At 48.0% G+C, this 23,232-nt stretch overlaps 1 protein-coding gene across 1 annotated transcript in view; it reads right to left on the bottom strand.

Annotated features, from left to right (window-relative positions):
• The window catches only part of Rbpms2 (RNA binding protein, mRNA processing factor 2), a 30,573-nt gene extending 12,585 nt beyond the window's left edge, over window positions 1-17,988 (bottom strand). The window contains exon 1 of the mRNA XM_031344000.1: window positions 17,637-17,988. Within this exon, the coding sequence (XP_031199860.1) occupies window positions 17,637-17,717 (81 nt within the window). The 5' untranslated portion in view covers window positions 17,718-17,988. The remainder of the gene's footprint in view (window positions 1-17,636) is intronic.
• Window positions 17,989-23,232: the final 5,244 nt, after the last annotated feature.

Below are 23,232 nucleotides of genomic sequence, written 5' to 3'. Positions count from 1 at the left end.
CACAGAGAAAATCTGTCTCAGAAAAACAAAGACCAAACCAACTTTACAGAGCTGGGTATTCTGGCACTCACATGTAATCCCAATGCCGGAAAGGTAGATGCATCAGGATCAGGAGGTCATGGTCATCCTTGGCTACAGTGACTTTGGGCCAATCTCAGCCACAAACTTACTGGATATGGATACTGGTAACAAGCTGGAAAGAAAACTATTGCTGTAGTGGATTAAAGGCCAGCCACTGTGTCCATCTGGCTTTGTTTGTTGGTTTGTTTTTGAGAAGGTCTCTGTAGCCCTGGCTGTCCTGGAACTTGCTATGTAGACTAGGCTAGTCTCAAACTCACACAGCACCACCTGATTTTCACCTGGCTTTTAAAAAATATATTGTGTGGGGGTGTTTTGCATGCATATATATGAATATGCACCACATGCATGCCTGGTACCCTTGGAGGCCAAAATAGGGTTTTGCATCCTTTGGAACTAGAAATACAGAAGTTTTTGAACCACCATGCGGATACTGAGAATTGAACTCAGGCCCTCTGGAAGAGCAGCCAGTGCTCTTAACCAAAAAGTGATATTTCTCAAACGCCCAACCTGGCTTTTTAAGTGGATCTTAACTTCAGTCCTTGAGCATGCAGGGCAAGTGTTTTGCCTACAGCCTCCAACAGCTCCATATGTTGAGCTTGGAAAGTAAAATATTGCCAGGTTCCTACAATACGGTTTGATGCTGTAATAAGTGTTCTTCTTGTGGTCACCAGTTGGTAATGAAGTCAGATCTAAACACCAGGTTTTATCCTATGACTCCTGGCCTCCAGAACCACAGGTAGAGTACTAGAGAGAATCAGTACAACTGTTTACCTCACCTAACTTCTATTTCTGTTTTGTTTGTTTGTTTGTGTGGTACTAAACCCTATACATGCTAGGCAGGCATTCTACCACTGAGCTACAATTTTAGTTTTGTGTGTGGGTGGGTGCATGAGCACAAGTACTCTTGAGTTCGTGTATTTGTACTTTGAGACAGGAGTCTCTTTACAGAGCTCTGGCTGTCCTGAAACTCTCTATGTAGACCAGGCTGACCTTGAACTCAGAGATCTACCTGATGCTCAAATTTAAGGCATTTGCCACCTTGCCCAGTCAATTGCTACCTTTTTTAGAAAAATCTTTTTGAGATAGCATCTTGTTAAACAGCTCAGGCAAGTCTTAAAACTTTCAATCCTTTCACCTCTGTCTCCCAGGCATTGGGACTCGTGTGTCACAAGGGCCTCCGCTAGGTAAATGATGCTGGCACCTGGTGTTAAAGAAGGTATAGCACTTGGGGGCTGTGGTGGGGAAAGAAGGTCCTCTAGCCAGGCAGTGGTGGCGCACGCCTTTAACCCCAGCACTTGGGAGGCAGAGGCAGGCGGATTTCTGAGTCCAGCCTGGTCTACAGAGTGACCCTGTCTCAAAAAACAAAAAACAAAAACAAAAAACAAAAGAAGGTCCTCTAGCTTATTACAGGTTTTGCTTTGCTCGTCTCAAGATGGGGCCTTCTCTGTGTAGCTCTGGCTATCCTGGAACTTGCTTTGTAGACCAGGCTGGCCTTGAACTCACAGAGATTAAGAGTATGAGTCACCATTTCCTGTCTATAGCTTTTAAACTTATTTTATGTTTGATTTCTGGAATCCACAGAGATCTGATAGTCATAAGTTGTCCTCTGATATCCCCCCCCATGTACATCTGTGGCATATTGGTAAACACAGGTGTATACACACACACACACACACACAGGGTCAGGCTCAGCAGTTAAGCACACTTGTTATTTTGTAAATGACTTGGGCATGGTTCCCAGCACCCACCTGAGAGCTTACAACCTTCTGTAGCCCGATGCCAGAGGACTTAATGTCCTCTTCTGGCTTCTGAGGATACGATACACGATACTCATAAATACAAACACACAGACATATAAAATACATCTAGAAATTGTTTAAAACAAACAGGACAGCCATGTGTTGGTGGAGCATGCCCTTAATCTCAGCACTCTGGAGGCAGAGTCTCTGAGTTCAAGGCCAGCCTAGTCCTACAGAGAACTCGAGGACAGCCAGGGCTACATAGAGAAACCCTGTCTCGAAAAACCTGGGGGGAAAAGTGTACAAGTAAATTCTCAGGCACAAGTGACTCACCCAAGGTCACAGAGAGGACCACAGACTCAAAATCCAAGTCTCTCTGCTACATAGCCTGGCTCTGGGGCACCAGGAAAGCTAGGACCTCAGTGAGGACAGGGTCCGTCCCAGATAAAGGGACCACAGCAGTCATCTTGTCTTCTTCCCTAGGGCAGCCCCACAGAAACTTCCCCCTCAGCCCTCTTCAGAGCACGCCTATCTCAACTCAGGCTAATTTTAATCCCTCCCTCAAACGGCTTTTTGGCCAGACCTCCCCAGAGGCCCCTTAAATAGCAAGTTCTCAGCACAAAGTTTCCTGCTTGGTGTGGGAGTGAGGCATGAGTTCAGGGATCTTTCCTCATCTCCAAGCTCTGACCTGCTCCCTCTGGTGTCAACTGTCTATGTTCTAAACCTCCTCAAAGGCTACAGCATCGTTCCCTGCATATCCCTGACTACCCTAACAGAAACAAAGCAGGTATGGATTAGCTGACTGGTCCCATCTACAAGCCACAGGTCCTCGGCTGAAGCCAAGTGCAGAAGGGTAAGTCTGACCAAGTCATGGGAAGTCTTACCTGAACACTTTACCCCAGCCAATTACATCCTTTTATCTCCCTTGTTAAGAGAGACTCAGTAAGATGAGGAAGGATCAATAACTTGTTTCTGATTTTGGTTTTTTTGTTATTGTTATTTGTTTGTTTGTTTTTTGAGACAGGGTTTCCTCTATGTAGCCCTGGCTGTCTTGGAACTCAGAAATCCACCTGTCTCTGCCTCCAGAGTGCTGAGATTAAAGGCGTGCGCCACCAACACCCCTTCTTTTTTCTATTTTCCTGAGACGGGTCTCAATATGTATTTAGGACTGACCCAGAATTCAAATGTAGCCCAATGTGGCTTCAAGCTCATAGCAATACTCCAGTTATCACTCCCCAAGAACTGGGATTGTAGGTATGTGCCACCACAATCAGCTTCGCAAACAACTTGATTGACCAAGAAACAGAGCTGAGTGAGACCCAGGTACTCAAGATTTCAATGTGCCTACAGCAATCCCCTTGGGCAGTTGCACTATAAGGCCCATAGCTGGGTCTCCTCCCTTCTCAAGCTTTGTATTCCAGATGATAGGAAAAAAACAGAAACTAGCAAAGAAACTAGGAGGAGGAGGAGGAGGCATGAGCTCAGCAGGCTGGCTAGCAGCACACAGAAACGAGGGGCGTCTGGAACCCACCAGTGGACTGCTTCCACCAGATTCCACAAGACCCCATGCACTCCAGGTCTTCACCTCAAAGCAGCTACTGTGCTATTCCCTCCCGCCCTGCCCTGTTCTCACTCATTAGCTAGAGAGCATCCATCCTTTAGGCTGGGTTTCCTCAGTCCTCATTCCCTCCCCTGAAGTCCTGCCATGGCCTTGGCACCCTTGCCTTCTATTGCTCCCACCAGTGTGAGCTGTTCTGGCATGCACTACCTAAGGCCTTAGAGACAAGAACAAGCCTCAAAACTTGTCCACCTTTCCAAGCATCTACTCAGGCCCTGTCACTCAAGATCTCTCCCTCCATATTCAGTTCCTCTAAAGAAACTTACCCAGAGACATGTGACCCAGAAAGGCAAATGACACTATAAACAGCCAAGAGAACTGGCCAGTTGGATCAGAGTTTGTATCCCACCTTTAGGTTTTGGCCCAGGGAAGCAACTTCATCTTTCTGAATGTTTCTTTTTTTTTTTTTCCTTTTATTTTTTTAGTTTTTCGAGACAGGGTTTCTCTGTGTAGCCCTGGCTATCCTGGAACTTACTCTGTAGACCAGGCTGGTCTCAAACTCAGAAATCTGCCTGCCTCTGCCTTCCAAGTGTTAGGATTAAAGACTTGCGCCACCACTGCCCAGCATGAATGTTTCAATCTATACAACAATCTATGCAACACAGACACTGAGACCAAGAGAGTGCTCCTTACTCCAGCACACACCTAACAGTCAACAAAGCATGAAATAATTTACCTCTGCAGACTCTCACCTGTCAGCTACCAAGGACCATAGGCCCCGGAACTCCCAAAGTCACTCTTCTTACACAAGCCTTACTCTAGATCTTTGCTCTACAGACCCTGGAAGTGCAGCAGAATTCTAGCTTCCACTTGCTAAGTCCACACCACAGGCTGTGGTTTGATGTTCAATTTCTTGGGACTCTCTAGGCCTTCACTGTCCCTCAGAGAGAAGGGCCTATGTACTCCTAGGCTCTTTCTGTCCTGCCAGTGCTAGTCTCAAACTCAGTATCCACAGGCACAGGGCCAGGGCAGTTCCCATCTTAAATTCTACAAGGTGGAAACTCCTCCTCCTAGTAAATAGGAGATTACTATTTACTCCCTAGTTAATGGGAGATTTTTGTTTTGTTTTGTTTTTGAAACAGGGTTTCTGTGTCACTCTAGATGTCCTGAAACTAGCTCTGTGGACCAAACTGGCCTTGATCTCAGAGATCTGCCTGCCTCTGTCTCCAGAGTGCTGTGATTAAAGGTGTGTGTCACCATGCCTATGAAGGGAGATTCTTGACCATACTGTTTAATGCCATGGGACAGGTGTCTTCTTCATGTTGTATGTGTAGCTATTCTGGACAGAAGAAGTCAAGTCGTTGTTTTGTTTTTGTTTGTTTTTAAGACAGGGTATCATACATCTAAATTCTGGATCTTCTTGCCTTGATTTCCAAAGTACTGTATTACAGGTGTATACAACAAGTCTGGCTACAGTTCACTTTCTGAAGCAAAATAGGAAGGGCTCTAATGAAGTCCATTCACATCTAAGGGTCAGTGAAAATCTTCCTTCAAATAAACTCACTCAGACAAAACACCCATATACATACATAAATATATCTTTTAAAAAGAAAGAGCCGCCAGGCGGTGGTGCACGCCTTTAATCCCAGCACTTGGGAGGCAGAGGCAGGCGGATTTCTGAGTTCGAGACCAGCCTGGTGTACAGAGTGAGTTCCAGGACAGCCAGGGCTACACAGAGAAACCCTGTCTTGAGAAAAGAAAGAAAGGAAGAAAGAAAGGAAGAAAGAAAGAAAGAAAGAAAAGAAAGAACAAGAAAGAAAGAAAGAAAGAAAGAAAGAAAGGAAAGAACAAGCCAGGGGATGGAGGCTTTTGCCTTTAATCTCAACACTCTGGAGCTAGAAGCAATAGGATCTCTGAGTTCAAGGCCAGCCTGGTCTACACAGTGAGTTCCAGGACAGCCAGGGCTACACAGAAAAACCTTGTCTCAAAAAACAACAAACCAAAATACAAACAAAAGAAAGAAGAAAGAAAAGACTAAACAAACTTTCAGTAACAAAGTACTAGTGTGCTTCTAGGTAAGGCATGGTCAGGCTGAGACATACTGGAGGCAGCCTAAAGGTCCAGGCTCAAACAGTAACTGCTCAGACTTCCTCCTCTGAGGAGATCACAGTCCTAAACAGGAGGTCCTCTTCATTAGAGAACCTGTACTCAGGACAGGAACCCAGAGCCGACACTGTTCAGGATTGGGAGAAATATCCCAGTCTTTTTTGTTTTGTTTTCTGAAATGGGGTCTCCTGAACTTAAAACTGGGCTCCACAACCCCATGTGGCTGAAGATGACCTTGAATTCCTGACGACCTGCTTTCATTTCCCAACTGTACCACTCTGTTCAGTTTCTACTTTACACAACTTTTTAACACCCCAAAAGACCTCCTTCATACCAGGCATTAAACGCTCGCTGCTCAATTACTGTGGCTAAGAGGATGGGCTCCATAAACGCCAGATTTTATTACAGATGGAAAGGGTAAACACTGCTTTCAACAACAATGTGACACCCATGGCCATTAAACCCTCTTACCCTTTAACTTTGAAGGACAACCACAGCCTCCCTCAAACTCCAGCCACAGAGGAGCCAAGACAGGACCTGGGACTCAAGGGACCTCTGTGTAGAGATTGCTTCCCTAGATATATTGCTAAAGAACACCAGGGCTGCCCTGGACCTCAGAAACCCTACCAACCCACTTAAGCAGTAGTATGCCCTGCCATAAATCCTTGCCAACAGGATGGGACTCAGGGAGAAGGTATGCACAGGAAAACTTTGACTTTTGGCAATAAAAATATCCTAGAAAAGAGATCAAATCAAGAGAGAAAAGAGGCTAGTAGGCATGCACCACCGCACTGGGAATCTCAGTACTTGAGGCAGAGGATCTAGACTACACTGAGACGCTGTCTCAAGAATCCAAAACGACAAGAGGGTCTGGGAGACGGCTGTGTGGCTAAAAGTGCTAGTGTGCATGCTTAGTGATCTAAATTCAACCTCCAGAACCCAGTGTTGTTCATCATGAGACAGGAAAACGGCCCTAAAGCTTGTGGGATAGCTGGCCTGGAGAGATTCAGTGACATAGAAACAACAGAAATCAAATCTTCCCTCAACAAAGGGAAGGCAAGTGGCTCCCAGCAGGTTGTCTCACACTTTGTCTGTTCTCTCTCTCTCTCTCTCTCTCTCTCTCTCTCACTCACACACACACACACACACACACACACACACACACACACACGAGTAAAAATTGAAAGACAGTAGTAAAAGGGAAAAATTAAAAAGAAAAAAAGAGAAAATTATTTCTGTAAATCCTTTTTTGTTTTTGTTTGGTGTAGTCTATTTGCAGTTCTAGAGATTGAACCCAAGGCTTTGTCCAGGCTAGGTAAGTGCTCCCCCCTACTGAGCTATCTCCAAAATAGCATCTTTTAGCATCTCTTAAAGTTAAAATTCAAGCTGGAAAGGAACTATTGCCTAACCATCCTTTCCATCCTCAGTTCAAGTTAACTCTCACTCAAGTCCCGCCTACTCACGGCTGGAGCTAGGGCTCCTGGAGTCATCTGGATGGAAAACACTACTTAGGAGGGGGAGGGGAGAGGAGGGAAATCCAAACTGGGAAAAACAAGACTCCTGTAAGCCCTTCCCACATCCTTCCCCCACTCTGAGTTCTCAGTAGTAGCCTAAATAAAGATTTTTTTGAGCTGGAAGATACTGTATTTTTAGATGAGAAAACCAGGACCCAGGGGTCCAGTGAGCTGCTAGCAGCCATTGCACAAGTTAAAAGTAGCTTTAAGGTCCCCAAATGCTTGGCTCATAAGTCCCTTTCCAGACCTTAATCTTACTATACTAGTCTGTTTAGATCCCAGTGTGAAGCAGCCTTAGGCACCCAGGAACAAGTTGCTTTCAGCTTTGACCAAAGGAGAGAGAGAGAGAAATAGTACCTTGAAGAACACTAGGATGGGTAAGGTTAATGCTGTGGTTAGTCCTACAGAGCACCGGTTTTAAAACGGTGAAAGGAGCCAGCAAGCTATGACGGCTCACACCTGTAATACCAACACTCTGGAGGCTGAGGCAAGAGAATAGTCATGAGAATTTGAGACTAGACTGGGAGTTCTAAGACAGTCCAAAGATGGGCCTGATAGAACCTTTGTACCCAGCAGTGGGGAGGCAGTTACAGGGCAGCCTGGTCTACATAGCAGGTTCTAAGCCAGACAGACCCACATAGTCACACTCTGTCTCACAAACATATGAGGTAGGAGGTAAAAGGGAAGACTGCCATCTCCGTCCTCTGTTAGTAGCACTGCCTTCACTGTTCCTGCATAGGTGTTAGTCAACTGACAGAACACACTCGTGCGCGCGCGCGCACACACACACACACACACACACACACACACACACACACCCTGTCTACACATACAGTTTTCCTGACACAAAAATACTCAACATCCTATAGATATGCTATAATCCTGGGACGTGAAGTGTTCTCTGAAGCAAGAAACTGGATTCAGGTTTCACCTGATCAGAAGGCAATCATAAAGAACAACTCCCCCACACTCCAACATTCTAAACACCCAAGCTTCTCCTTTCCTTCTTCCTTTCTCGATGGCCTGTCACCAACCATCTCAAGGAGGCACTGAACCTAGCTACCTAAATAATTCTCTTCTCTCAAAGCAACTAGGATGACATGTCAGATATGTACCACTGAACTCATGTTACCAGACTTTCTTTGCATATGCAGTGCAAAAAGAGTGGTACGTGTAGCTGTAAAGAAAACCACTTGCACTGGGCGGTGGTGGCGCACGCCTTTAATCGCAGCGCTTGGGAGGCAGAGGCAGGTGAGTTCGAGGCCAGCCTGGTCTACAAGAGTGAGCTCCAGGACAGCCAGGGCTATACAGAGAAACCCTGTCTCGAAAGAAAAAAAAGAAAAAGAAAAAGAAAAAGAAAAAAGAAAACCACTTGCCTGGACTCCTTTTATAAAGGGAGAATCGAAGGTAATTAAGACTCAGAGTAAGGGCCAGGTGTGGTGGCACACACCTTTAATCTCAGCACCCAGGCCAGCCTGATCTACAGAGTGAGTTCCAGGACAGCTGAGGTTACAGAGAGACTCTGTATAACTACTCTGAATAAGATGTGAGCAATGTTCTTTATCCCTCTCCTGAGAGTCTCAGTGCCCACAAGAAAGCAAAGAGTGACATATAAAGAGACAGACAAACCTACCAGTAAGGCAAAAGCTAGGCGGTGTGCCTTGAGGCCACCTTGGGCCCAGGACTATGGGGAGCGGGGTGGGGGTCACTGCTGGACCAAGGCTGAGGTTGCCAAGTAGAAACCTCAGGGCAGCCAGTGTGAGCTCAGTGGCCATTTTTATTTTGGTGTGCTTGAGGGTGAAGTAGGATCCTGCTTGGGTTTGGCACAGGGAGTTAACTCCCACCCCTCCCAGGGAAAGAAGGCTCTGCATAGGGCCACTTGACGCGGGGTGGATGGAATGTTAGCAACATGGCCTGCAGACCCAGGACTTATAAGGCACTAATCGAGGGCACAAGGAAAGAGCAAGCTGCACCGTGGTAAGCAGTGGCTATGAACCTAGAAACACGGGCTCCCTGGAGTCCAGTGCTCTGAGGACAAGCTTCCTCTGCTTTCTGTGGAGCTAGGAGTGGCTCAGTGGCTCCCTAACACACCAACCATATGATTTTCTAGGTAGTTCTTGATCACATGACACCTTATCCCAAAGCTTTTGATCACTATCACTAAATCAGACCGGGTAGAAAGTCTCAGAGCTCAGTGTCTGTCCCATCGTTGTGCCCGCCCAGCAAACTCCAGCTCCCAATTACATGTCATCAGAGGTTGGCTGTGAGGCTGTATTCTGAACCACACTTTGTAGTTACACTCATTCATATGAACCAATCACTGGCTTGTGCGCTTGACACTCTTTTTGATATAGCAGGTGAAACAGGTATGGGCTCCCATTTTTTACAGACAAGACAGCTCTGGGGTTAGATAGCCTGTAGTCAAGAGCTGGGGTAAAGTTTAAGTTGCTTGGAAGGTTTGGGGCTCTTACCCTATAGGCTGTAAAATATACCTAAGTACTGACTATGTGCATAGGAAGTAGGAAGAGCAGAGACTGGGAACCATCATAAGCTAAGGTGTTAGCAAGTTATCTAATGGGAGAAACTGGGCTGGTCATATATGAAGTACTGAGTGAAGCTTCAGGCTTCATGCTCTAAGCTGTTCCTAGCCTCAGGAGAAGGCTTCATGTTTTATGAACACAATCAGTCAAAGCCTGTCATGTGCACTGACCTATGCCTCATTTAGAAAACTAAAGCTGACAAGAAGTGCCATGCTGTGCAGAGTTGGGGCTACAGCAGGATGCAGGAGACAGATGTGAAGGCCACGTGGCTCCAGGCAAAATCAGAGGCCACACCCAGAGGCAAGGCTTCCTGGGCATTCCCAGCATTAAAGAAGTCTCACAAGTCCACCTACCTCTCCACCCCCATGCTCCTTGCTGCTGTGATGGGCTATCATGATCTATCACTTGCCTTCATTCATGCCTGGTGTCTTAGTCATTGTTCTATTTCTGTGAAGAGATACCATGACCAAGGGAACTCTTATAAAAGATAACATTTCATGGGGAGTTTGCTTACACAGTTTCAGAAGTCTAGTCCACCATGGCGGGAGCATGGCATGCCGGAGGCAGCAGCTGAGCGCTACATCCTGATTCACAGGTTACAAAAGACAAACCCTGGGCTGGATGTGAGCTTTTGAAAACCTCAAAGCCCACGCCCAGTGACACACCCTCCAATAAGACCATGTATCTCCAAATCCTTTTAATCCAATCAAAGAGTTCTACTCTCTGGTGACTAAGCATTCATATGGCAAGGGGTGGGCACAGTCAGATCATAGAGCTGACACGGAGCTCCATGTGGCTACTGCCTATATAGGACTAACAGAACAGAAACAGACAGGTCATACCACCGCACAGCAATTTAGCCCAGTTCTGGACAGCCCTGAACCAGGGACTGACTCTCCCTCCTCTCCATCTGCCCAGGACCCAATGGGATAAAAGGCAGCACCCCAGCCCTTGCTGTAACCCTAATCTGGAATTCAGCAATACCAATCCAGAAGATGGGAAAGTGGTGAACCAACATGTCCAACACTGAATGGGATTTAACAGCTCTCTCTGGAGCAAACCAGCCAGGATGCCTACATATAGAGAAGGGAGAGAGAAAGAGTTCCAAGAAAATGTCTCTAGAGTGGCAGCAGTCACTCAAGAGCAAGACTGTTCATTTCTTTAATTAAGATGCTCACAGTGGTCTGTGGCAATGGCGTATGAAAACAATCGGCCCCATTCATAGATGACTAAGGGTGATGACTCCTGTGGAGAACTTAAAATATAACTGAGTCATTTTCATAATTCCCAGACAATGGCAATTCTAAATGAGTATGATAAAACAGAGCTTTTGGCTAGAGGTGATTATTCATCATCTACTACCAGGTCTTAGGTTGCCACCAGACTAAAACAGACAGCCTGATTCAACCACTAGGTTTTTCTACTCTAGGGACCCAGAACTCAACCGTCAAATTATTTGGTTGCAGCTGGTCATGGTTACACTTTAATCCCAGCACTCGGGCATTGGCAGGCAAATCTCTGTGAGTTTGAGGCTGATCTGGTCTAACCTGGTCTACTTAGCAAGTTCTAGTACTATTAAGTCAAGGGCCCTGTCTCAAAACAAAATCATATTCCTTTTCTTTAGCTGCAAGTGTAGAACCTGGGACAGAATATTTGAATAGCAAGCACAAGGTAAGTTTGACCACCGGTACCAGGAAAACCAGCAATTGATTAGACACTTTTTTCCTCTCCACACTACCACATCCCCCCAACCCTAATGTAAAACAGAGGGGTACATGCAGTATGTGGTTGAGCACTGACTCTAGCCCTGTAATGTAAAGACCCTGCAGTGCTACTCTCAGAGGAGGGATTCAGATGGATACTTAGCACAATGACCAAGACAACACACTACAGACAAGTTTACTTACTACTAACAACCTAGCTGCTTCACCCAAGCAGAGAAGACAGCTACGTTCATAACAACCCCGAGAGAGTAGAGGAGACTAAACTTCCTCACAGAATCCTCCTGGATCCATTTGCCTGTGCCATTCTTCCAAGTCAGTGCCTAAAAGATAGAACTGACTGACTCCCCTCATATTGAAATGCTTGCCGACAAGCACCAAGGCGGTCTTTCAAATGTGTGTAGGTTTATGTTGGTAGTTGGGGGTGGATGGTTGTTTTGTTATGTTTTTCTGTGGTTTTTTTCTTTTTCTTTCCTTTTTCTCTATTTATCCCTAGTTGGCCTGGAACTCACTATGTAAACTAGACTGCCTGCCTCTGCCTCCCAAGGGCTGGGATTAAAGATGTGCAGTAAAATATGCCTAGCCTTTTTGGGCCACTCTTTAGGTAGTCCAGGATAATCCAGCTGCAGTGGTTTGAATAAGAATGGCTCCCATAGGCTCATATATTTGAATGCTTAGTCACCAGGAAGTGGCACTTTTTGAAAGGATTAGGAGATGTGGCCTTGCTGGAGGAAGTGTGTCACTGGGGATGGATGGGCTCTGGGGTTTCCAAAGTCCACACCAATCTTAGCGTGTCTATCTGTGTCTCTCTAGCACCATGCTGCCATGCTTCCCACTATCATAATGGACTAAACATTTAAAACTGTAAACAAGCCCCTGATTAAAATGCCTTTTTTTTTCTTTTGTAAGAGTTGCCTTGGGGTGTGGGGGCTGGTGAGATGGCTCAGTGGATAAGAGCACTGACTGCTTTTTCTGAAGGTCCTGAGTTCAAATCCCGGCAACCACATGGTGGCTCACAACCATAATGAGATCTGACACCCTCTTCTGGTGTGTCTGAAGACAGCTATAGTGTACTTACAATAATAAATCTTAAAAAAAAAAAAAAGAGAGAGAGAGAGAGAGTTGCCTTAGTCATGGTTTCTCTTCACAGCAAGACTTAAAATATAGCCAATGATCTTGAACTCCCGCCCCTCCTTGCTCTTTCCCAAACGCTGGGGTTTGAAGCATTCAACACCATATCCAGCTTTGGTTGGTTTTGAGGTATGTATTGAGATAGGCTCTTGCTCTGTAGCCTCCCTGGTTTAAAATCCCTATGTAACTCAGATGTCCTTGAACTTAAGACAGTCTTCCTGGCTCAACCTCTTTAGAGCTAGAATTTAGAATTTAGAGCTAGCACGACCCATCCACATTCATCTTTAAAATGTGTCTGGTCTGATGTCAGGGAAAAGAAAAGGGAAATGGAGGGCTGGAGAGATGATTTGGTAGTTAAGAGCCCCTACAGAGTTTGCCTGGTTCCTAAGTTCAATTAGGTACCAGATTCCACCTAATTGAAGTTCCAGGGTACGTGATGCCTTCTTCTGGCCTACATGGACATGGGCATGGCACTCACATACACTGACACATATAAATATGCTGGACATAAATAAAAACTAAAATTTAAAGAAAGAAAAAAGAGGGAAAGATGCCCACATCATACACTGTACTCTAGAATTCCTTTGCATTCATTTAGACTAACCTTGGGCCTGCCCATCACTGTAAGCCTAATATTCTCCTACTTATCCACACCTCAGAGAGGAGAGTTAAGCTCTTAACCCCTCAGAGGTGCCAGAGACCTGTTTCCTGTCATACCGTGAGGATACATCCTCTTATCCCAGTTACTATGGGAAGGAATGGTAACAGTCATAGGTCCAAATGTAGATACCCTGGCTACCATTACTCCTGACTTTTGTTTTGTTTTGTTTTGCTTTGTTTTTTTCTAGACAGGGTTTCTCTGTGTAGCCCTGGCAGTCCTGGAACTCACTCTATAGACCCGCCTGCCTCTGCCTCCCAAGTGCTGGGATTAAAGGCATGCACCACCACTGCCCCGCTACTCCTGACTTTCTACACTTTACAATTAGGTTAACAGAAAACTTCTTTACAAGCTAGTAGTGATGGCACATGCCTTTAATCCCAGCATCAGGGAAGCAGAAGACAGGAACTCTGTTAAGTTTCAGGTCATCCGGGGCTAGGTAGTGAAACCCTGTCTTAAAAACTAACTAACTAGCTAGCTAACTAACTAGCTTCTTTCAGTCTTAGAAACTTAAACGTTTAACTCAGGAATCCAAATACCACACTTCAATGACCTAAGGATGCTTCCTCATTAAAAATTACTGTAGGTTAATCCCAGCACCTGGGAAGCAGAAGCTGGCCAAGTTCTAGGCCAGCTAGGGCTCTAAAAAGAAAATTACTGTAGGGATGGGATTCAGCTCAGTGACAGACCACTTGCTTGCTTAGTTGGCATCAGTGATGGCTTGGGGATTAATCCTTAGCACCAAAACCAAAACAAATACAAAAAAGTAACTATAGCTAAGTGTCCAAACTCATCAAATTACATGTTGAATGAATGTAGCTTTATCAGTGTCAATCATACTGCAATAAAGTAGCTTTAAGTAACATTGAATAGTAGTAGTAGCACATATCTGTAATCCCAGTAATACAGTAAAGCCAGTGTTCAGAAGGCTGAAGCAGGAGGATCAAGAATTTGAGGTCATGGTAACTAAGCTACATAGTTTCAGGACATGATAACAATCCAAAGCCGTGCAGTAGTGGGATAGCCTTTAATCCCAGCACTTGGGAGGCAGAGAAAGGCAGATTTCTGAGTTCCAGGCCAGCCTGGTCTACAGAGCGAGTTCCAGGCCAGCCAGGGCTATACAGAGAAATCCTGTCTTGAAAAAAAAAAAAAATCCTAGCCAGCCTATGCCATGCAGCAGGACCTCTAAATAAGTAAATACCACACACATTGCTCTCCAGAGACACTACCTCCCCACCTAGGAGAATCACTAGAATCTAAGCAGGATTTTCAGGGTCTATGTAACAACATCTGGTGCTCCATCAAGACCCACCTGGAGGAGGGTATAGCCTTCAACTAACAGGAACTTTGGCTTTTCCCTTAATTCCCACTGTCTTCCTTCAAAGGGTATCAAGGCTTTTAACACATCTCCCCAAGTGCAAGAAAATGGCAATTTCCTCCCTACTTCACATGCTCTTAGGCCTTTCATAATGTGGCTTTGGCTCGTTACTTCTCCACATAGCAAACTACTAGTAGCTGTCAGGTCCCATAATCCACAACAACCCTGCTCCCTTCAAAAGCAAAGCTTTTGAAACAAAGCCTCACTCTATGGAGCCAAGCTAGCCTTGAACCTAGGATCCTCCTGCCTCTGTCTTGGGAGTCACCCTTTGATGCCTGCCATACATTCTGGGATGTCTTTTCCATACTAACAGTGTCTTACTCTACTCAGCCTCATCTCAGGGAGAGCTAACCCCTAACTTCCTAGTGTCACTATGGTAGACACACCACCACTGCCAGGCAAGACCTCCTCACTCCCCACCCCTGCCTGCAATCTTCTCATCTATATTCCAGAGAAGAAATCTGAGGTTCATAATACAGATGAACCCCACAGGTTAACCGGACTATACAAAGCAGTTCAAGTTGAGCCAGGGAGTCATTCCTCCTAGAATCAAGAAAACATATCTTTCTCCTGCAATCTGGTATCCTTAGGAAGTGAGGTGTTAAAGGTAGACAGTAGCCTTTACTTTCCTAGGCTTGTTATAGCTAATCAATAGATGATTGGGAAGAGCCAGTTTCTGCCGCAGCAGTAAGTCGCCAGAGCTAACAGTATTTTCTGGATGACGGTGGTGCTTAGGGATTGTAAAACTGACTGCTTGCGACCACCTACACTAAAGGAGACAAACTCCTGCCAAGCAGCCAGAAAGAGATGGAGCTGAGAGTTCTTGGGCTACTGATCAAAACGCTGTTGAGGGAAGCGACTCCTGTTCTCACCAGACAAGAGCAGACATGGGGAGATCCCCATGCCCTCAGTTTTCTACTTTCAATTACTTTTTAATTTGTTTTTATGTGGTTGTGGTGGAGAACGAGTGCCAGGGTGCACTGTGGGGACTAGAGGACAACTTCCAAGAATTAGTGTGTTCTCTCTCTCTCTCTCTCTTCCCCTCTCCCTTGTGGATTCCACAGATCAGATAGTCAGGCTTGGTAGCAAATAGCCATTTTACCAGTTCTATTTTATCTTTCAATATGAAATGCCTCACAAGTTTGTGTCACCTTTAACAGAGCCCATGCTAATCTATCTTGTATTCTTATCTTAGTGTACATGCTACCCAAATAAGAACCTACTGCTTAGAACTCTGCTAAAAGTTAAATTCAAGCCCACGCCCCTCTCCTACTGGTAGCACTCAGTAATCTCTGAACCACCAAGCCACCACCTGTCCCTTAGGGGAAAGAGCAGTGGCTTTACTTTTTGAACACCCTGCCCTCTCTCCCAGAAAGACAAATTTTTGTTTGTTTGTTTGTTTTTGTTTTTCGAGACAGGGTTTCTCTGTGTAGCTCTGGCTGTCCTGGAACTCACTCTGTAGACCAGGCTGGCCTCAAACTCAGAAATCTGCCTGCCTCTGCCTCCCAAGTGCTGGGATTAAAGGCGTGCACCACCACTGCCTGGCTAGAAAGACAATTTTTAAAAGTAGCAAAGGCCCACACACTTTTTCCAATTCTTTCGTGTGGCCATATGGCTAGTTCCCTTCCTAGAACAGGTCCGAGGATCTGGTCAGCCTTTAAGTGTGAAGTCCCTACTGAGGGCCAACCTTTTAATAGATGCAGAATTTGGGGGTCCTGGAACAGCTTCAGGAAGCACTTGCCCTCCCTCAATTTCAGCACAAGGGAGTGGGAAAATAGAGATCACAGACACAATAGAAAATAACACACTCTTCACTCCCAGCTCTGAGGAGGTTCTAAAAATCAAGTAGATCAGGATGGGGTGAAGGACCCCAAAGGTTCAAAGAAGACAAAGCCAACAGAGGCCAAGACCAGCTACCAAGCCAGAGCTACTAGCAGAGACGTCAGGAGCACCCCTCCTCCCCCCACTTTCCATCATTTGAGTGAATCATTGCATATAATTCCCTCCCTCCTTGTTCCAAGATCCAAACCTAGATTACCAAGATGTCTCAAGATGTCATGCCACTGGTGCACTGAAGCTGGTAGCAGGCCTCTTGCTGGCCCAGCCCAACCGTGGGTCATTCTGCACCAACTCATTAGCACAACCAGTAAGAAATATCAGGGCCTCTGTGCCTCTGTGGTTTCTACCCCAGACCAAGGGGAAGGGCGCTAGGGCTGGATAACTGACCCTTGGTTTCCTGGGCAAAAGTTTACCAGGGCGGGGCAGGAAGGGTCTCTCAGCCCTGGAGTGACACAGCATACGTCAAAGAGCTCGCTAGGAGCCTAGAACCCATAGTAGTTAGTTAGGCTGGTCTGCTTGCCTGCCTGCCTGCCTGCCTGCCCTGCCTTGCTTCCATTCGCTGCTACCTTTAAGGTTTTTTTATCCCTCACATGTGCGTCGTCCTCACCAGGCGATGAAACCACAGGCACTGATGATTCCTTGACGCGGTCTCATAACCCCCTTTTTCAGCACAGGGCAGTTGGACAAAATTATGTCACCTCTCCTTGGAAGACCCCACCCGGGTCAGTTTGGGGTACTGGCTCGGCTACTAGGTCAAAGGGCGAGGACAGGGAATACTCAATGCTTCTAACTTCTCTCTTTTCCGACTTTAAATTGCCGGCTCAACTCTCTGAAGAAGCCCAAGTTCGGAGACAGGGAAGAAAGCCCGCCTGCCCACTGGGACCACAGCTCTAACCTAGGCGCAGGGCAGCTGGCAAGGCCTCCAAGGTCACGGGGAAGGGTCGAGGTGGAAAGACCGGAGGGCGAGCAAGCCTCCCGCATGCCCACCGGGATAATCCCTCTCAGCTCCTTCTAGCCAGGGCGGGGGTCCCGGCCACCCAGGAGGTGCGCCCGGGGCGAAGCGCAAGCCCGACCCGGCTTGGGGAGCGAGGGCAGCGGGCGTAGGACCTCAGCGGCGCCGCAAGCCCACCAGGGGGACAAGCGGATGGCGGCCGACGCGCGCCCTCCTCGAGCCCCGGAGGGCGGGGAGACAATGCCGGCCCCGCCGGGCCAGTTCAGGCCGCACGCCCCCGCCCGCTGGACCTGGGCCGCTCCTCCCCGGGGCGAAGGGCAGCGGCGGGAAGGCGCCAGGAGCGGTGGCCCGCAGGTCCTCGCGCCGCCTGCGGCCCCGCGTGCGCCTCACGCGCGCCGGTCCCGGGGCCGCACACCCACCTCCTCCTCCAGCGGGCCGCTGGGGCCCGTGCCGCTGCCCGCGCCCGTGCAGTGCTCCACGTCCGGCTTCAGGTTGCTCATGGTGAGGGGGACGCGGAGAGGGGAGCGGGACGCTCCGTCCCGCGGTGGGCAGGGGCAGGGCGAGCCGTGCGCCCCCGAGGCGAGTGCGAGCTGGTGAGGAGACCGGCTGCTGCCGCGTCAGGCGAAGGAGAGAGTGGGGGGGGTCACATTAAGTTTGGCGGGTGCGGGAGGCGGCCGGAGCGGGCAAGGCACCGGGAAGCCGAGCGGAGCCCGTGCGGCCGCCGCCTCCGGCTTTTCACTGCGGCCCGCGAGTGCGCTCGCAGTGGCGGGGGGCGGGCGCCGGAGGAGGGGGCGGGCGCCGGAACCGGCCTCAGCTGGGGCCCGTCCCGCCCCTCCCCCGCCCCGCGGTCTCCGGGGGAACGCGCAGCCAATCCCCGCAGCCCACTGCGGGCTCGCCCCGGCCTCGGCCGCAGTTGCGGCCGCGACTCTCCGTCCGGCCTCTCTTTGCAGTCCTCCGCTCGGGCGTTTTCCCGTCTCCGCTTCCTTGCTTGCTCGACCCTCCTCTCCCCTTCCTCTCCCCGACCCGGCTCTCTGCAACCCGCCGTTCCCTTCTCCAGGACAACTTTTTAAACTTTGATGAACTCTATCAGAGAACTTTTTCTTAAAGGAGCCGCGCGGGGTTGGGTGGAGCTCGGGGTGACCCGCGCGTTGCATCCGCAGGCAGGGCGGCGGCGGCGGCTGGGCTCCAGGTTTCAGGCTCCGATGTGGAGGTGTAGGCGAGCACACCGTTCGCCCCCCAAATTCCGGTCGGGTCCGGGTCAGCCAGCGCTTCTCTTAGCGCGTAGCGGCTGGGGACCGGGTTCTGGAGGGGGAAGACGGGTAAGGGGAGGGCGGCAAACACCTGATCTTGAGCGTGGCACCGAGTGGTTTTGCTGCGTGACCTTGAGGAAATCACTTCCACAATCTGGCCTGAGGATTCCAGCCCAGTTGGTGGGAATTCAAAGAGGAGGTGAAGGGAACCTAATCGTTTTCAGCTTCAGGAAGGGGTACCTCGACTAACCTAGAAGGTTCCGTTCGTTACCTCCACCCCGCTTTTTATTTGTTTGTTTGCTTGCTTGTTTGTTTTTCGAGACAGAGTTTCTCTGTGTAGCCCTGGCTGTCCTGGAACTCACTCTGTAGACCAGGCTGGCCTCGAACTCAGAAATCCGTCTTTCTCTGCCTCCCAAGTGCTGGGGTTAAAGGCGTGCGCCATCACTGCCCGGCTCCACCCCGCTTTTAAGACTTCTCACAGCTCGCTGTTTTTCCGCTCCAATTCCGAACCCCAGAGTGGGGGAGGGAAGAGCCGGCTGACGCCTAGGGCGGGGTCGCTTAGACTCCCACCCAGTGGCGGCGGGGCCGCCCGGCCATAGGGCCGGATTTTCCCCCCTGTCGAATAAATGTTGACCAGCATCCTGTAAAAAACCCGCACCTACCTGAAGTCGCGGTACTGGAAGTGTAGCGGCCCTGACTGCCCTGCGAAGCCGCCAGAGCCCTGGGGTTTTTTCGTGCGCCCCTGCCCATGAGTTCCTTTATATGGACTGAGACATGCCAGTCACAGTCCCCGATGATCCTTGAGCAGCCATAGCTGAGAGGTGAGCGGATTGGGCTCGGCTCAGGTGTCTCCCGGTGGGATCTTCTGCCCCGATTTAAAGCACGGAACATAAGTCTTCGTAATGGGATTTGGGGCGAGAGGCCGCGCTCAGAGGCGGTCCACATGAAAAGCCTTGGGTTTGCAGCCCCCGTACTAGTTAGGAACCTTGACCTTGGGCAGTGGCTTAGTCCCTGGGAACTTCCCTGTGTGGACCTGCCAAATAGAGTTAGCTCCATCATGCGTGAGAGCTGTGCTGTGGCTCCCTGATAACTTGTCACCTCACGGGTAAGTAAATTGAGGTTTTTGCCAGTGATATAATCACCTATTTGGGAAGGAATTGTTGAAGCCCTACTGTGGCCTGGGTTCAGGGAGTAGTTGACTATACTTATTGGTAACACAGAATTGCCACTACACTCTCGCCAAGGCACAGACAATCAGGAGGTAGGTGCTACACTTCCCCAGACTTTTCAAGGTTTTTCCAGCTTCCCGCATCTCCAGGTGGTATCAATCCTGTGCGTCCTCAGATACAGCCACCACACTTTCCCCTCCTGCAAATCTTCCTCTTAAGTCTCTTGAAGTCTTCCTCCTTCCTTTGCCAAAGAGGAATTCCCCTTTCTTCCTCCCTTTCAGGATCCTGCTGTAGAATTCTGCTGTAGCTCAGGCTTTTTCCAGAGGAGAAACCCAGTCAGTTTTCTAAACTTGGGTCTCCCCTATAGGGTTGATCTGAACTTTTCTAATACAGAGGGGCATCTTGTAGTTAAGGGTTCCACCTTACAGATGAGGAAGCTGAAGCCCAAAGAAGTGACAGATGAGATAGGGGCCCTTCTTGGGCCCCAGTTGCTGCATTTCTCACATTAGGAAACTGGTGATACTTTTAAAAAATAATACTTTTCTAATGCTAATACTTCATAAATGCTGAAAAATACGAAATGGAGAACAGTCCAGCCGTTTGATGCACAAGATTATTAAATTCTTCTAATCCTTCTTCTATGCATTCTTTTAAAAACCAAACCCCACAACCCCTGAAAGTATATGTCCAAACCTAAAGAGATTCGGAGATCTGGGAGACAGACCGGAAGGCTCTGCCCAGCCCACTTTTCCCTGTGTGTCATTAGGATCTTTGATACTGCCTATAGAGTCAGTCCTCATCTGGCTAGGAAGAGGAATTGTGGTAGTACAGGTTTGGCTTCCCGCCTGGAGAATGGGAGCTTTCCCTCTAACTATGCCAGTCTTTCCTCCCTGGAAAGGTCACCTCTGACCTTCTCACACTTCTGTCCCCTGCAGTCTCTCCAGCTTGGCTTTCCTCAGTTTCCACTCTCCTTTCCATATGCTCACAGTGCTGCCTTCTTTCTTTTGAGCCTGGGAATACCTTGTTTTGGAATCTTCCCTAATTCTAACAAGTATCCTACGGAGGTATAGTATAGCCTCCGTGGCTTCAGCAAAGAGCTTGAGCAGTGGTTTTTTTTTTCATTAAGAGATCTTCAGCAAACTTTCCTTGAATAATACTGGGCTGCTTTGGTAGGAGGCTTCAGGGTTGTCTGGTGCTTGAGTCCCTTTCTCTAATTTTCTGTACGTATATTTCTTGTTTATCTATTTACTCATCTAGTTTGAGACAGGGTCACACTCACCTGGAGCCTGCTGTGTAGACCAAGCTGTCCTCAAACTGAGAAATTTTCTTGCCTCTTCCCCCGAGTTCTGGGATTAAAGTTGTGTAACACAACTCCCAGCCACAGTATTTCATTCTTTTTGTGTTTTGTTTTTCAAGGCAGGGTTTCTCTGAGAAGCGTTGGCTGTCCAAGAAGTAGCTTTGTAGACTAGGCTGGCTTTGAACCTATAGAGATCTGTCTTCTGCCTCTAAAGGCATGCACCACCACACCAGTTCATTCTTAAGAAGTAGAAAAAAAAAAAATCAGCTGGGGAGATGGCTCAGTGGTTAAGAGCACTGACTGTTCTTCCAAAGGTCCTGAGTTCAATTCCCAGCAACCACATGGTGGCTCACAACCCTCCGTAATGAGATCTAATGTCCTCTTCTGGTGTGTCTGAAGACAGCTACAGTGTACTTACATATAATAATAAATAAATTTAAAAAAAAAGAAAAAAAGAAGAAAAAATCAGATAACCTCACTCCTGAGAAATACCTTCCTGGTGTGTCTGGGCACTCCCAAGCAGATCTTAAGAATTCTGACTTCACCAGGCTGTGGTGGCGCACGCCTTTAATCCCAGCACTCAGAAGGCAGAGGCAGGCAGATTTCTTGAGTTCAAGGCCAGCCTGGTCTACACACTGAGTTCCAGGACAGCCAGGTCTACACAGAGAAACCTTATCTCGAAAAGTTCTGGCTTCAACTTCACCACAAGATATCCTGGGCACTAATAGCACTGGTCAAGGACCTTGAGACTCAGAAGATGGGTGTTTCTGAGGCTTATTTTCTTGGTTGCTAGTGAGGTTTAAGCTCCAATCTTTCAGGTGCAAGAGGTCAGGGTAGAGGGTGGGAGGTGAGGGGGCAGGAACATGATGCCGCTCTGTACTGTTAATATCCCCCTGCTGTTCCTGCAGCCTCTAGTTACATATTAAAAAACATAGGCTTAGAACAATTGGAGGAGTTCTTCTAGGCCTTAGTAAATATCATTAGATGTCAGGGAAAGGTCCTGAGTTTCATTCTTCAGCACATAAAGAGCTCCTTGGTAATCCCTATAGGAAGCAGCAGAGATAGTCTTTCTGGGTCCCACTAGCCAGCCTAGCTTTATCAGCCAGCTCAAGTCCCAGTGAGCCGTTCAAAAAACAAGGTGAACTGTTTAAGGAAATGTTCATGCACAATTTAGTCCCAGCAAAAGCAAGCAGATCTTGGTGACTTCAAGGCCAGCCTGGTCTACAGAGCAAGCTCTAAGTCAGCCAAGGATATGTACATGGTAAGATAGAGTCTCAAAACACCAGAGAGGTGGTGAGGGTTCTGATTTCGGAATGTTGAGCAAGTCACTAGCCAAGTATCAATAAATAAGCTATAAAATTGGAGTAATAGTGCTCCCTTGTAAGAATGCCAGCTTGCTATATTTGCAGGTCAACTTCCACCTGGGTCATTTTTTGTCCCAGAATCTCTCTGATATGTCTTTTTATTTATATATTTATTTTTTCTGAAACAAGGTTTCTCTGTGTAGTCCTGACTGTCCTGGAACTCACTCTGTAGACCAGGCTGGCCTCAAACTCAGAAATCTGCCTGTCTCTGCCTCCCAAGTGCTGGGATTAAAGGCATGCGCCACCACCACCTGGCGTTTTTTGCTTCTTTTGTTCTGAGCCACTCTGTGAACCTAGATCTCTGGTTCGAATCAGAAACAAACACTACTAGTCCCAGAGTAGCCTTACCATGGACCAGGGTCTGCAGCCAGGTGACCTGGTAACTGTGTGCCCAGGCAGGACTTTGCTTTCCTAAAGTAAAATTAGAGCTACCTTTTAGGCTACCAAGAGGGTCACTCTGAGCCAGGCAGTGGTGGCGCTCGCCTTTAATCCCAGCGTTTAGGAGGCAGAGGCCAGCCTGGTCTGCAGAGTGAGTTCCAGGACAGCCAGGTGCCGCGGACCGGGATTTCTTGCGGGGTCCCTTGTTCCACGGGACTAGGGGTTCTGGCCAGGTGGGCACAGGATTCGGCTTTGACAAACAGACTACACACGAGTGGTGTAAGATCTGAGTGTATTTCTTTAAAAATGAGGCTTTTACAATCATTGCAAAAGAGAAATGAAAAATCTGGCAGCTCAACAGTTGAGGTACTTCTGAGGCTATCTGAAACATACTGGGTCTAAAGCAGCAGCTATCGCCTCTGAACTGGTGCTGCATCCCCCGGGCCCAAGCACTCTGGGCCCAGGGGACTGCGAGAGATACATGAATCTGAGTCCTAGCCCATCTAAGTTCTAGTGCTAGTCCTGCATGTGAGTCCAAGTCCTTCTTCTTCCAGTCC

This window comes from Mastomys coucha, unplaced genomic scaffold (assembly GCF_008632895.1).
Source record: "Mastomys coucha isolate ucsf_1 unplaced genomic scaffold, UCSF_Mcou_1 pScaffold23, whole genome shotgun sequence".
NCBI classification, from domain to species: domain Eukaryota; kingdom Metazoa; phylum Chordata; class Mammalia; order Rodentia; family Muridae; genus Mastomys; species Mastomys coucha.
The sequence above is the reverse complement of the archived record's forward strand: the minus strand, read 5'-3'. Positions and strand labels throughout refer to the sequence as shown.